The sequence below is a fragment of the Ceratotherium simum genome, chromosome 29, assembly GCF_057802395.1.
Source record: "Ceratotherium simum simum isolate JZ-2026a chromosome 29, ASM5780239v1, whole genome shotgun sequence".
NCBI classification, from domain to species: Eukaryota; Metazoa; Chordata; class Mammalia; order Perissodactyla; family Rhinocerotidae; genus Ceratotherium; species Ceratotherium simum.
This window is the reverse complement of record NC_141928.1, coordinates 34,052,245-34,065,987: the sequence shown is the minus strand read 5'-3', so window position 1 is coordinate 34,065,987 and position 13,743 is coordinate 34,052,245. Positions and strand designations below refer to the sequence as shown.

Below are 13,743 nucleotides of genomic sequence, written 5' to 3'. Positions count from 1 at the left end.
ATTAGAGAACTTATTTTTGCAATTATCTGCTCTCACCTGAGGTGAACATTTTAAATAGTTTCAACGTTTACATTTTTTTAAAACTCCATCTCCTAATCCATAACCCTTTCTGTTTATTTTAGAAAACTATTTTTCTCCAATTATCCCTCTTCCTTCAGGATACTGATATTAGTTTCATTACCATCTCCACATGTGTAAATGAGAGAACTAGATGACCTTTAAGATACTCTCACTTAGAGATTCAACAATTACATAGTGATTCTCCCACTTCAGCAAATTTTATTAAATTCATATTTATGTAATTTTATATTTCACACTCATTTAGCACAAAACACTCACTTCACAGATTTAAAAAAAATTTCAGGGCCGGCCCTGTGGCTTGGTGGTTAAGTGCGCGCGCTGCGATGCTGGTGGCCCGGGTTCGGATCCCGGGTGCGCATTGGGGCACCACTTCTCCGTTCATCCTGAGGCCGAGTCCCGCATGCAGCAACTAGAAGGATGTGCAGCTACGACATACAACTATCCACTGGGGCTTTGGGGGGAAAAAAAATAAAATAAATAAAAAAAATTTCAAAAAACTGGAAGTCCCAGGACTTAAAGTGACTTGTTCAAGATCAGCCATACTACTGCTACTTTTATTTTTATTTCACAATACCTAGATATAAATACCTCACAGTGTAAAAAGTTCTAGTTTAAGGCTCATTATTTTCTGATAATTTCAGGTAAAACAGCTTTTCAAGACTATACAGTGGAAAAGAATCACAATACCTTTTATTTGTTTCTTTCTTTCTGTTCTTGGTTATTTCTTTTAAGGCATATGGAAAATGACTCATAAAATGGTGTTTGAAATCAATAAGATAATTCTTTCGAAGCCACGACTCCTATTAAAATAAGCAAAGATCAGAAAATCTATAATAAACAATAATTTAAAATAGCTAATAAAACTTTAAGAGAAATTTGTTAACTTGCCAATATTCAACTATAAATTTACCATTATAATATACCTTCTGCTCATGATATAATATGTAAATAAATTTTAAAATCAGAATAAACTGTTATATCATCCAATTTTTACCAAGAGATCTTTTTGGTGCTTAATAATTACTTTTACTTGCCTTTTTATCTACTGTTTAAGAGGAGAAAAAGGGAGAGAGTAAGATTTAAGAAAATTCTGAATTTGAACCACTAACGCAATATTTATAAAATATACAAGAAAGTCTTCTACCTAGTGTTCTACTTACACCATAACTCTATTCCCCAGCAATTCCATTAGTTCCCATTAAAGGTATTTAACATTTTCACAAAGCAGTGCACTTCCCTAAATGTCTTCAGCAGTATTCATGAATCTATCATTCTCTCTCACTTGAAACACTATCTAATTCCAAATTACAACACTCATTTCCTCCTATCCAAAAGACCAACGATTCCATTTTGCCAGGGACTGAGGGATTTCTTGGCATGTGGGACTCGAGGTGCTAAAATAGCTGGTCACCCTACAGCTCCTTAGTATCCTTTACTGGATTCTTCTCTTCTTCCTGACCTATAAATGTATACTCGACATCTCCTCTTGGACTTCTAGCAGGCAACTTCAATTTAACATGAACAGACCGAACTCTCCCCACCAGCAGTCACACTGTCATTTGGAGCCTAACACAGGTATCATCCTTGCTCCTCCTTCCTTCACTATGCACACCAGCAGTCCTGCTAGCTTTACCAGAATCCAGCTGCTTCTCATCACTTCAACACCAGCTACCATTCTACTCCAAGCCACCATTATCTCTCACCTAGATTACTGCAATAGCCTCCTAACGGGTCTCCCTGCTTTTCCTTTTGCCCCCTTAAAAGTCAATTCTCTACAGAGCAGCCAAGATGATCTTTTAAAACATAAATCACACTTTAAAACAATACAAGAAGAGAGAAAGGGAATAGGTGTGTATGTAGGGCAAGACTGGTCATCCATGGGATGGATGGTCTGAGCTTGGGCTCCACAGTTTTGCTAGAGCTGGATGGAGAGCACAGGGGAGTTCATTAGTGTTCTATTTGTAAATTTGATATATTAAAGTTAAATAAACATAATTTAGATCACACCACTCCTCTGCTCAAAATCCTCCGATGTCTTTTCACCATACTCAGGTTAAAATCCAAACTCCTTACCATGGACCACAGGCTCCCACATCATCTGGCCACTGTCACTTTTTCTCCCTCATCTTCTACCTTCCCTCCAGTACCTCACCTGCACAGGCCTGCCTGCCATTCCTCAAATATGTCAAACTTGTTCTCACTTGAGGGCCTGTGCACTTTTACCCTATGCCTAGAAGGTTCTTTCCACAGGTCTTCACAAGACTGGCTCCTTCACTTCATTGGGTGACGTTCAAATGTCATGAAAGCATTTCCCGACCACCTATTATAGCTCCTCCTCACTCTGTTCCAGCACACGGTCTCTTTTTACCCTGCTTTACTTTCATCTTTCCTCCTAGTACAATCATGTGCCACAAAACGACGTATCAGTCAACAATGGACCGCATATATACATACATGACAGTGGTCCCATAAGATTAGTACCACATAGCCTAGGTGTGTAATAGGCTCTACCATCTAGGTTTGTGTAAGTACACTCTATGATGTTCGCACAATGACGAAATCACCTAACGACGCACTTCTCAGAAGGTATCCCCATCGTTAAGCGATGTATGACTGTACTGACATTATATATTTGTTTACCATCTATCAATCCCACCAAGAGGTAAGTACTATTAGGGCAAGCACCACGTCAGTCATGCTTTTCATCTGGCACATTGTACAGCAGTGCTATTCAACAGACCTCTCTGCAATGATGGAATTGTTCTATATCTGTGTTGTCCAATACAGTAGCCACTAGCCACATGTAGCTACTGAGCACTTGAAATGTGGCTAGTGCGACCGAGGAACTGTATTTTAATTAATTTAAATAGCCACATTTATAGATGCTCAATAAATCTTTTGATGCATGACTGTTCCTCAAATTCTAATCCTCATGGGAAAAAGACAAGCGCAATGAGACATATAGACAAAAAGTAGCAAGTATTAAAATACAAAGCTAAGACACAAAATGTCTACAGTGTATAATTATACTGACCCTGAGGCTATAGGGCTATTAATACAGGACTCCAAAAACCAAAGTAAATTAAAAATTTAATGTTAAATTGTATTTAATTTTTTTGTGTGTGTGTGAGGAAGACTGGCCCTGGGCTAACGTCCGTGCCCATCTTCCTCTACTTTATATGGGATGCCCCCACTGCATGGCTTAACAAGTGGTGCGTCGGTGCGTGCCCGGGATCCGAACCAGCAAACCCTGGGCCACTGCAGCGGAGTGCGCACACTTAACTGCTTGCGCCACTGGGCCGGCCCCAAATTGTATTTAATTTTTAAAACTAGCTATCTATTAAGGATATACACAGTATTATCAGAAATAAGCAACCTCAGTAAGGATCTGATTACTTAACCACTGCAAGTAAGATTCAACGTACCTTAAGATTTCTTTTCAAAGCAAAGATCAAAGATTTCAAATTTCTAAAAAGTTTTTAAAAAAATACTACTTGGATAAAAATGAAATTTCTCAACTGTGCAGCAAAATACTAACAAACTAAGTGCATTTAGCAAAACCTAAAAGTAAGCAGTGATCCTAAGATTGTGCCTAACCTGGATGCCAATTTATCAACAGAAAACCTTCACATTTTATGAGAGAAAAGAGCTACACTTCAGCCTGTGGTGCGTGATATGAGTTTAAGGCCAAGGAATGCCATTTCATTCCTCCAAAAGTTTCAGCTGTTGCAGGTTACTCAATACCTTAACTACTAAGCTATAAATGAAGGTGAATGAGGGGAACTAACAGTGGGAATGGTAACAAAAAATAAACTAAAATGCATTTTAATGTCACCTTGTACAGGTAACATACACATTTATACTTTGTCTCTGAGATAATAGATCTTACATTATCCAGTTATTACAGTTCAACACAACAAATCTGCCAAAGTAAATTAGAGAATTCTACCAGAGGGTGCTTTTAAATACTATTCCTATTTGAATTAAACCCTTCTCAGTTTATTTCAATTTTATACAGTATCCCAATTTAGCATTCCATATAACCATTAACAGTCTATGCAAAATACAGTCTTCTGAACTTAATATCCTATGTAAATGAACTGCTAATAAATATAGTCATGTTATAACAGCACAGAATAGTTCTAAAGTATACCACCTTATTCATAAAATTAAGGTAGTACTTAGATTCTTTGTCAGTGTTATCTGAATGACAGTAGATAATCCAAAACTAGCATAATTAATACATTTGCATTTGACCCTACCAGTCTATCTAATTACAAATACCATTACTAAAACAACAACAAAAATTAATCAGCGCCCATATGTAACCTAACACCAAAATGCTTGGAATTTTTATTTCTCAGCTTTCTAAAAATGAAGGAAAGACTAGTACTCAAGGTCCATGTTGAATATTATTACTTTGACTTTCGGTCTTAGCCCTTCACATGAAAACAGATCCATTCAAGACTGCAAATAATATATACTTATCTAAGCTGTATGCATTATTACTGTCACTAGTCTAAAATCATACATTATACCCCTAACCATGATCAATTTCTTGCCAATGTATGCAATGAATCACAAGACATGCTCAAAATTGTAATCAATAAAATGCTATCTTATTTGAAAAAGCGATTCATAAACCATCCCTAAGACATGATGAGTAATGGGTTAATAGTGAAAGAGCAAGCTCTTAAAAGAAACACACACCTCAGTATAATTCCATAATGCTTTTCAAGATTATCAAATACTATTTTTAATTTATCCCTAGTCTTATTTATCTGGCATACTAACTCATTCTAAACTTCAGCTTGAAATAAAAAGAACTAAATAAAACCAAAACACTGCCTTGTCAGTTTTGTACTTACTTAAGCAACTTCAAGGATTCATACCTCCCTAGTCAAAAGTCCTTGCAAGAATTTTTCTATAAACCAGATGCTTCAAGCTTTCAAGTACTGTTCCTGCAGCCCTTTTTAAGTGTGCTACCACATTAACTTAGCACCAATTAATCCTAGAGCTTGTTCTTCCCTACTTGCACCATGCGCTATATATCATATTCCCTCTAACACTTAAAAAAAAAAAAAGCTGCCAAAACTCCATTCTCCCCAAATAGTAGGTAAATTTATTCATCAAGAAACATGCCTTTACTATCAGCTTTCTAGCAAGAAACTGCTATATTACTTGGAATTCATTTAAGTTAACTTCACTCACACTGTACCTACAATTACAGCTTACCTACAGTAAACGTAACTTTTAGCAATGTTTTCTGACCTTATATCCCTTATCAAAACAAGAAGTGTACATTAAGCAAGTTTGTGTATAGCTTCCTCTCTAAAACACAGTAGTTTCAAAACAACTCGGGGCTGGTTATGAGATCTTCTGTTTGGTCCATTTCTGCTAAACTTGGTGACGTGGCACAAACTGGAAGGGAATACTTAATAAGCAACTTTTTTAATCCTATAAGAGGCCTCCAGAAACTAGAATGTTCCTACATAATAAATCTGCCATAAACAATGCATTGTAACACTACTATGAATTATATCTAAGCAAAACAAATGAAATCAAGCACCTTAAGCTATGCTTTTCACTTAAAAAATAAAAAATATTCAGATAATAATCTCACAAAACTATTTAATTTGTTTTGGGCAAAAGAAAGAAACAAGTTTACAGTTAAACCCCAGGAATTTTTTGAAAATACATAACCAATTAGTAGCTGATTTCTAATCTGCCCACTTACTGAGAAATAAAAAAACCCATTAGTTCTCACCAATTTATGGGTTTCATCATGTTGTTTAGAGAGTTTCCACAGAAGGGAAATAATATTAAGAACTTGCTGCATAACCTGCAGAGGTTCTCGTTCTATACCATTTCCAACAGAAGAAGCTAGTTGTGGAGGCATAGCTTCAATCCAGCACTCAATTAGCAACGGAATTATTATCTCAATAAATCCTTTCAAGTTTTCAGTAGATGACAGGCCTTCATCCACACTGCCTAGTCCTCCAACCAGGTACCTAATAAGGAAGGGTAAGAAGGAAAAAATATTTAATAATTAAAAAATATTATTCCTTGCTTAATTTAAATCTTAAATATAAAGTACCAATAAAATGAAGCACCATGAATTGATAATTACACTGATCAAGACAGGCAAGTAAAATAAAATTCTAAGATGACAAAGCCAAGAGACTACTTAAAGTTTTACTTCTCATTAGGCTTTGCTAGAAATGAATAAATTAATATACTTTCAAAAGACTCCTCCCATCAGTAAACAAAATCAAATCATGAATAACTATACGAAAACTATGAAAGACAACAGCATGTCTTCCCATCATTAGCCATCAATGGTCAGCAGTTATAATTCAATACAGGAAAACTGAGTGTGGACATAACTGAAATCCTTCTTACCGTAGCCTGAACTGTGAACTGACATTTGGCTGTGAACCCCCATTTTCATAAACCTGGATGTGTTGCTGGTCGTTGGCATGTTCCTTCCAGTTGATAAAAATGGAGTTGCTAGTGGCATGGGGATTTTCTTTTTGTTCCTGAAGTCCTTCACTTTCTCTCAACCTACTGGATCCATCTGCCAAGGCCTGAAGGAATTTACTGAGTCTCACTAAGACTTTCAGCCTCCACTGCTGAGAAGTGAGTCTCCGATTAGGATTTACAGAAAGTATCCAGGACTGGGATCTGTCTCTATTTACCAGTCCTTTGGACAGCTGCTGATGAGAAATAAGTTCTACAAAATTCTTAAGCAATATACTGCTACGGCCAGTAATTAGAGCTGGGTAGTGTTCCAGCAGAATGTCCAAAACTTTTAAGGAGTCCTCCTGAATTCCTTCAGTAATGTGAGTCATGGCACTAGAGAGATGGGCACTTACCAAAGGAAAAAATGGAGAAATTTGTTCAGCTCGTATTTTGGGGGCCAGGAATTGAAGAAGTTGAACTGCTGCTAATCGTACATTAGCATCTTTATCTGTAAACACAGCAGTCACTTCACTTAATATGTTTGAAAGGTGTGCATCAATTATAAATGGGTATTGAGACAAAAGGTCTTTAAGTCCAAGAAGAGCACTTTGTTTAACCCCAGCATTGTAGTGATGCATCTGTGACAGCAAATCCTAGAGACAAAAATAAAGATACAGGTTTTAGGTATATACCTATATATACACATGATATTCTCCAATCAACATGCTAACTAAAACTATGTTAATAAATGGACACTTCTTGGGGAAACTGCTTCAACAAGTATATTCTAAATGTTACTTAGGTTTTATTAAGATCAGAAACATAGTTTTAGCTTAATAAAAACATTACATAATTTTCAGTTAGAATTTTCTCTTTTTGAAATTAACCTGCATGCAAGCTTAGGCATGCTATCATTTAAAGTGACAGCAATCACCACCACTATTTAAAGACCTGCTATGTACCAAACATATGGTAGGTGCATTTACATACTTTTAATTTAACAGGTCCTTTCAGCCTATTTTAAATGGTCTTTCAGGGTGTGTGTGTATATTTTATTCACAGTATAACATCTGACAATTATATTTATGGAATAATTTACATAATCTGTGAAAAAACCATAACTTCAAATACTTTTTTGATATTATTTAACCTTTGGAGCTTAAAAAGCAAAACTAGAAAACACATATTCTCACAGAGACTTGTCCACAAATGTTCATAACAGCACTATTCATAGAAGTCAAAAAGTGGGAACAACCCGATGTCCACCAACTGACGAGTGATAAAATATGACATAAGCATGTACTGGAATACTATTCGACAGTACCAAGGAATGAAGTACTGTTCTGACACATGCTATGACATGGATGAACCTCAAAAACATGCTAAGTGCAAGACCAGTAACAAAAGACCACGTATCGTATGATTCCATTTATATGAAATGTCCAGAATACACAAATCTATACAGATAGAAAGTAGATTAGTGGCTGCCTAGGGCTGGGAGGAAGAAATGGTGAGTCATTTCTCATAGTTATAGGGTTTCCTTCTGAAGTGATAAAAATGTTCTAAAATTAGATTATGATGATAGCAGCGTAACTGTAAATATATTAAAACGCACTGAATTGTACACTTTAAATAGGTGAATTTTATTATGTGTAAACTACATTTCAATAAAGCTGTTAAATTTCTAAACAAAACTATTGTTCAAACTTCAATGAACTTCACACATTTACTATGAACCTGTAATAAGCTATGTGCTATAAGGGTTCAAAAATGAGCAAAACAAGAGCTTATCTTAATGAGCTATAAAACTATGAGTGGAAAACTATCACATCAAAAACGTGACATATCAGGGGACTGCCCCATAGCGTAACGGTTAAGTGCACGAGCTCCGCTACTGGCAGCCTGGGTTCGGATCCCGGGTGCGCACTGACGCACCGCTTGTCAGGCCATGCTGTGGCGGTGTCCCACATAAAGTGGAAGATCGGTACGGATGTTAGCTCAGAGCCAGTCTTTCTTAGCAAAAAGAGGAGTATTGGCATGGATGTTAGCTCAGGGCTGATCTTCCTAACAAAAAAAACAAAAAAAAAACTCTGACACATCAAAAAGTTAAACAAAAGAATTATTTCCAGATAATATATTAAATCATCAAATAAGTACAGAGGGGAGAAATCACTGTGGGTTTAGTAGAGCCAATCTTTCTGGAGGAGGCGGGAAAGCTGCAGTGGCAACGTCAGACATGGATAACAAATGAACTCTACACTTCAGCCATTAATTAACCCTAAGAGTTAAAACAACTTTTCACAAAAGCATAGCATCCTAGATGATTTCAAAAAAATCTTATTTTATCAAAACAATACTTATTATTTACCTTTATGTTAAGTTTTCTATTGTTTGTTGGAAGTGTTCCATCCTCTTTGAGCTGCTCAGGCAGATGTATAGTCTTCGTTTTAAAGTTTGTAACAGTAGCATTTTCTAACTTGGGCTTCTTTTTACCAACTTTTAGTTTTACTTTTTGAAAATCATCTTGGCGTTTTCTCTTTTTGGTCATTCTTGAGTGCTATAATGAAAACAATTTAAAAACGACAGATAAAGATAAAGATAAATTATAAAAGAATAAAGAAGGTATTTTCCAACATTTACATTACTCTAACATTTATTTCAAAGATAATCAAGAATCAAGGCCAACAGCGACTATGCCAAAGGATCAAAATATTAAAAGGAAAATACCTTTACAAAGTACAAAAAAAAATCAGTTTAGTCAAGAGATACTGTAAAGCAGAGTTGTTAACAATAAGTCTTATCATTGGTCTGTCAAGGTTTTTAAGCCATGGAACCTTGTCAAGCAATGTGCTAAATGGAAACCTCTTGAAATTCTTTTCCTGTGTGTGTTTCTGTCTCTCTGTCTGTCTGGGGGGCCGGGGGTGGGGGCGGTGAGAAGGAAGGCAGCACAGTTGCTAGAGATATACTTTGTATCTGCTGGGAAGGTCCTGGCCACTAGAAGCTCTGAGGAACCTCTAGCATAACAAAGCCAAGTCTGAAAACCAATGTTATTATTTAATGCAGCCTGTAATAGTTAGGAAAGGTTTCATGAACCTAAGCTGGGTGCTTGAAAGTTAGGTAAGATCTAGATATGCAGCAAGGAGAGTTAATGAGCATTTCATGAGCAAGGAAAACAGTAGAGATCAGGAGCAGGCAATAAGCCTGGAATAGGCAAAAACGAAGATATCAGCATCTTGAACATCAGGAAAAGTTCAGACTAGACATAAACAGGAAATAGTATCCAAAAAACAGGATAAAAAGGAATATAAAAGGAAATATAGTGTGACAGAGGGATAAGGCACAAAAACTAGCTAGGCCACTATTATAATAAATAACTCAGGCATAATCATGTCATCTTGCATTTCCCCCTCTTCACATTCTTGCAACTTACATCCAAATCTTCCCACTTACACACAAAATCTTTGATCTGTTCCTCCTACCCATTCCCAGGCCACTTCTGAAATCCTTTATTTCTACCCTAGGCTGTTCAATTGTTTCCGCACTGGTATTCTTGCCTTGTCTCTACTGTCTACTCCACAGCCCATTTGCTAGAGAGTCAGCAGAGAGCTCTTTCTAAACACAGGTCTGAACAAGGCTCAGGAGCTTTCAGCTGCCCCTTTCCTCCCTTACAGTAAAATCTCCTTAGGTTGACATATCAGGTCCTTCCTAACTTCCTCTCCGGCTTTATCTTCCCACAAGCTAACTTCTATCTAAAAACTAGCCTCCTATACCTGGAACCAGCTCAGCTCTTCTTGAAGCCTTTTCCACATGCTGCAAAAATAATGAATTCTGCCTTCCACTGTACACCCACTGGAGTAGATAAGTACCTCCAGAATAAATAAAACTTCTCCTGGTCTATCATAATTATCCTATGCCCAGTTATTTAAAAAAAAATTCACAATGCCTACATATAGAAGTTCAAAAATTTGAGTAAAATGAAGGTTTGCTTTATTGTGAGATTAATAAAATGGATGCTGTAAGACCAGACAGCTCAAGTTCCAGGAATCCAGAAGCCAATCACCTAAGACATTATATCCAAATTCACCACTGCAAGATATTACTACTTTAGAGCCCCATCAGCTAGGATTTGGCTACATGGCTTAAGAACAGATTCTAGATCCAGACTGATTAGGTTCTTATCCAGACTCGGCCACTTTCTAGCTGTAGTTAACCACTGTGCCTCAGTTTTTATCTATAAAACAGGATAATAATACTCCATACAGTTGTTATGAAGTAAGATAAATGAGGAGCAAATGAGTTCATATTCGTAAAACACTCACAACTTGCCTAGCACAGTTAAACATACATGCTATAAGCACAAACAAGTACATCTTCCTAAAGTCTCAGAACCAGTACGGACCAAGCACTATATTAAATGCATTATGTCCATTAGCATTCAATTCTCACAAAACCATGTGAGGAAGGTGGTACTAAACCCATTTTAAAGATGTGGCTCGTGGGCCCGCCCCGTGGCTTAGCGGTTAAGCGCACGCACTCCGCTACTGGCAGCCTGGGTTCGGATCCCGGGCGCGCACTGACACACCGCTTCTCTGGCCATGCTGAGGCCACGTCCCACGTACAGCACCTAGAAGGATGTGCAGCTATGACATACAACTATCTACTGGGGCTTTGGGGGAAAAAAAAAGAGGAGGAGGATTGGCAATAGATGTTAGCTCAGCGCCGGTCTCCCTTAACAAAAAGAGGAGGATCAGCACGGCTGTTAGCTCAGGGCTGATCTTCCTCACAAAAAAAATAAATAAATTGTTAAAAAAGATGTGGCTCAGACAGGTTTGTCAGTCCTTTATCAAGGAGTTGAAGAGCAATTCATACACAAGACTGAGCTCTGCATGCTGGAATTAAGGTGAGGATTGGAAAACTGAGTCGCAAAACAGCTTGCTTTATTATCCCAATTCCAAATTTTCATCTCACACCTCTAGTTATTCTAGTCTAAAAAAATGGTTAAAACCTAAAAAGAACTCACCTGGCCTCTTTTAATACAAAAATTGTTTTCATCACTTAAGCAAGCACACTTTGTGAGCTTTTCCTATAATTTTACTACTAGCTGGTACCAGAGATGAAACTAAATAGTACAAGACGTTCAGAAAAATCGAATGAATTAACCCTCCACTCCCAATCCTCTGTGCTACCTGTAGCCACTAACTTGTCCAGCATACAGTCCACCGACAAGCTTACACCATACTATCCATCACTTTGTAACGTTTTCCTTCCGTTGGGAAAATTAAGAGGGCTGATGGCCCTTCTTTGACTTTTAAAGCTGGTAAAATTATTTAATGATACACAGAGAACATTTTTATACTAGGAACTCCACGTTCTATTAGCAATTCCTAAAAATCTAAAATAAAGGTTTTCACAGCGCAGCAAATCAAACAGTCCGACTAAGCCACTTTTACAGTAGCCAGAACTGAAGAGGAGGTAGGAACTCCAGCCTACGGGGCTGAACGCTCACAGCCCTGGACTTCCTACATAGGCGAGCCCCAAAAGTTTTAAAACTGAATTTCATACATTCCAACTGCAGGTCTTCTAATTTCAACCAAAGGGAGATCCTAGCCTATCAGGATTTCGAGTGAACCGAATTCAAGATAGTCTGCCACCTCATTACCCTAATTTCCAAGCTCTTTGCCCCAGAAAAGTCAAGGAGAAAGCACACTGCACTCAGCCTTTGATAATTTCCTCTCCAGTCCCTTAGGCTGAGTTCCTCCAAACACAGTCCTGAAGGGGCCAGTCGGAGACACCAGCCTCCCCAGAAAGCAAATGCCGCGGGTAGGGGCGACTCGCGGGAGCGGACGGGCCCGTTCCGCCCCGGACAGAGCGCTGAGCTCTCACACCTGGACGGCGAGAGGGCCGACTCGGATGCGGCTGCCCCCACCCCCGGGCCTCGGTCCTGCCCGACCCCGTGCGTTTTACGAAACCATCGCTTCTCTGCTCCCGCCGACGGCGGTCAGGACCACAGCCGGGACGTGGGCCCGCTCTACGCACACTGGCCTGGACCCCTCAGCCCCGAAACCGCGCGAACGCGCCCAGTCACTTGAGGCGCTCGGACGCCCGCGGGCGCCCCGCCCCGCTCCGCACCCGGGCCCGCTCCGAGGGGCGCCGACCCGCCCCAGCCGGCCCTGCCCGCCTGGGCCGCGCACAGGGGGCGACGGCCCCGCGCGCCGTCCCGCGCCCCGGGAGGGCCGGGCCCAACGGGCGGCGGCCGCTCACCTGAGGGCCCGGCCGAGGCCGGGGCGCGGGACGGAGGGGAAGAGCGTCCGAGCAGAAGCCCACGGGGCGACAGCGTGCGCCTGCGGCCTCAGCCTCCCGCTCCCGGAGCGTGTTTTCAAATCGCCTGTCCCTCACGCGGCCGCGTCTCCTTCCGCCGCCCGGAAATCAGGGCCCCTCCCCCGCCGCGCCGCGCTCACGTGACCGCGGCCCGCAGCCGCGCGCAGCCGGGGAGGCGGGAGCGGTGGGCCCCGCCCCCGGGGGGAGGGGGCCGGCCGGAAGCCCCCCGCGCTCCGGGAGGCGGAGGGAGGAGAGCGCAGGAGCCAAGGACAAAGCTCGGCCCGACGTCCAGCCCCCAGCTTCTCGGGTCTGCAGCTCTGGGGGTGTCGCCCTGGTTACAGCTAGCTGGCAGCATGCTTTTTCTCCGCACGCTACACCGCGGTTCTTCAGACCTGGAGCCACATTCAAAGAAGAGTATGAGTTGAACTGAATTGAGAAAGAGAAAAGTTTGGGACTGCAAGGACCGTAGAATTCCTGGGGACGTTTACCTGGATGGAGCAGTTGAGTTACTTGACAGAGGGCAAAATACACCTAGTAACCGGAGCTTGAAAGTCGTAGTCGAAGATTTTCCCTAATATTTCAGTTTCTCAGCACTGCTACTGAAATTAAGTGGGCCCCGGGGAAATTAAGGGAGAAATTAAAATGCCTGGAGAGGGGATGAGAAGGCGAGGAGAATGGGTCTTTGAGAGATAGACTTCCAAAGACTGGCAGGGGGCGTGGAGAAAAGAGCCCCAGAAGTGGATTTTAGACCTTGATTCAGATTTGTCTCTACGGCTTACCAGATGTAAGACTAAAGCTGACAGCAGTGTGAGCCTCAGGTTACAGGGTAGGGATTCAGAGAAATGACGTCTGAGGTCGGGGGAGAACCAAGCACTGAGACTA

General features: G+C 40.3%; 1 protein-coding gene across 5 annotated transcripts in view; it reads right to left on the bottom strand.

Annotated features, from left to right (window-relative positions):
• Nucleotides 1–12,972, bottom strand: part of TEX10 (testis expressed 10) — a 59,629-nt gene extending 46,657 nt beyond the window's left edge. For 2 of the 5 annotated variants that reach the window (XM_014782025.2, XM_087419406.1), the window contains exons 1-5: nucleotides 12,805–12,971; nucleotides 8,912–9,100; nucleotides 6,484–7,196; nucleotides 5,849–6,092; nucleotides 769–881 (exon numbers count right to left, since the gene is read on the bottom strand). In XM_014782025.2, coding sequence (XP_014637511.1) covers nucleotides 769–881; nucleotides 5,849–6,092; nucleotides 6,484–7,196; nucleotides 8,912–9,091 — 1,250 coding nt within the window. In that variant the 5' untranslated portion in view covers nucleotides 9,092–9,100; nucleotides 12,805–12,971. Of the gene's footprint in view, nucleotides 1–768; nucleotides 882–5,848; nucleotides 6,093–6,483; nucleotides 7,197–8,911; nucleotides 9,101–12,804 lie in introns of all 5 variants that reach the window. The other 3 variants (XM_087419405.1, XM_014782026.2, XM_087419407.1) reach the window with 3 other exon arrangements.
• Between the last annotated feature and the right edge of the window lie 771 nt (nucleotides 12,973–13,743).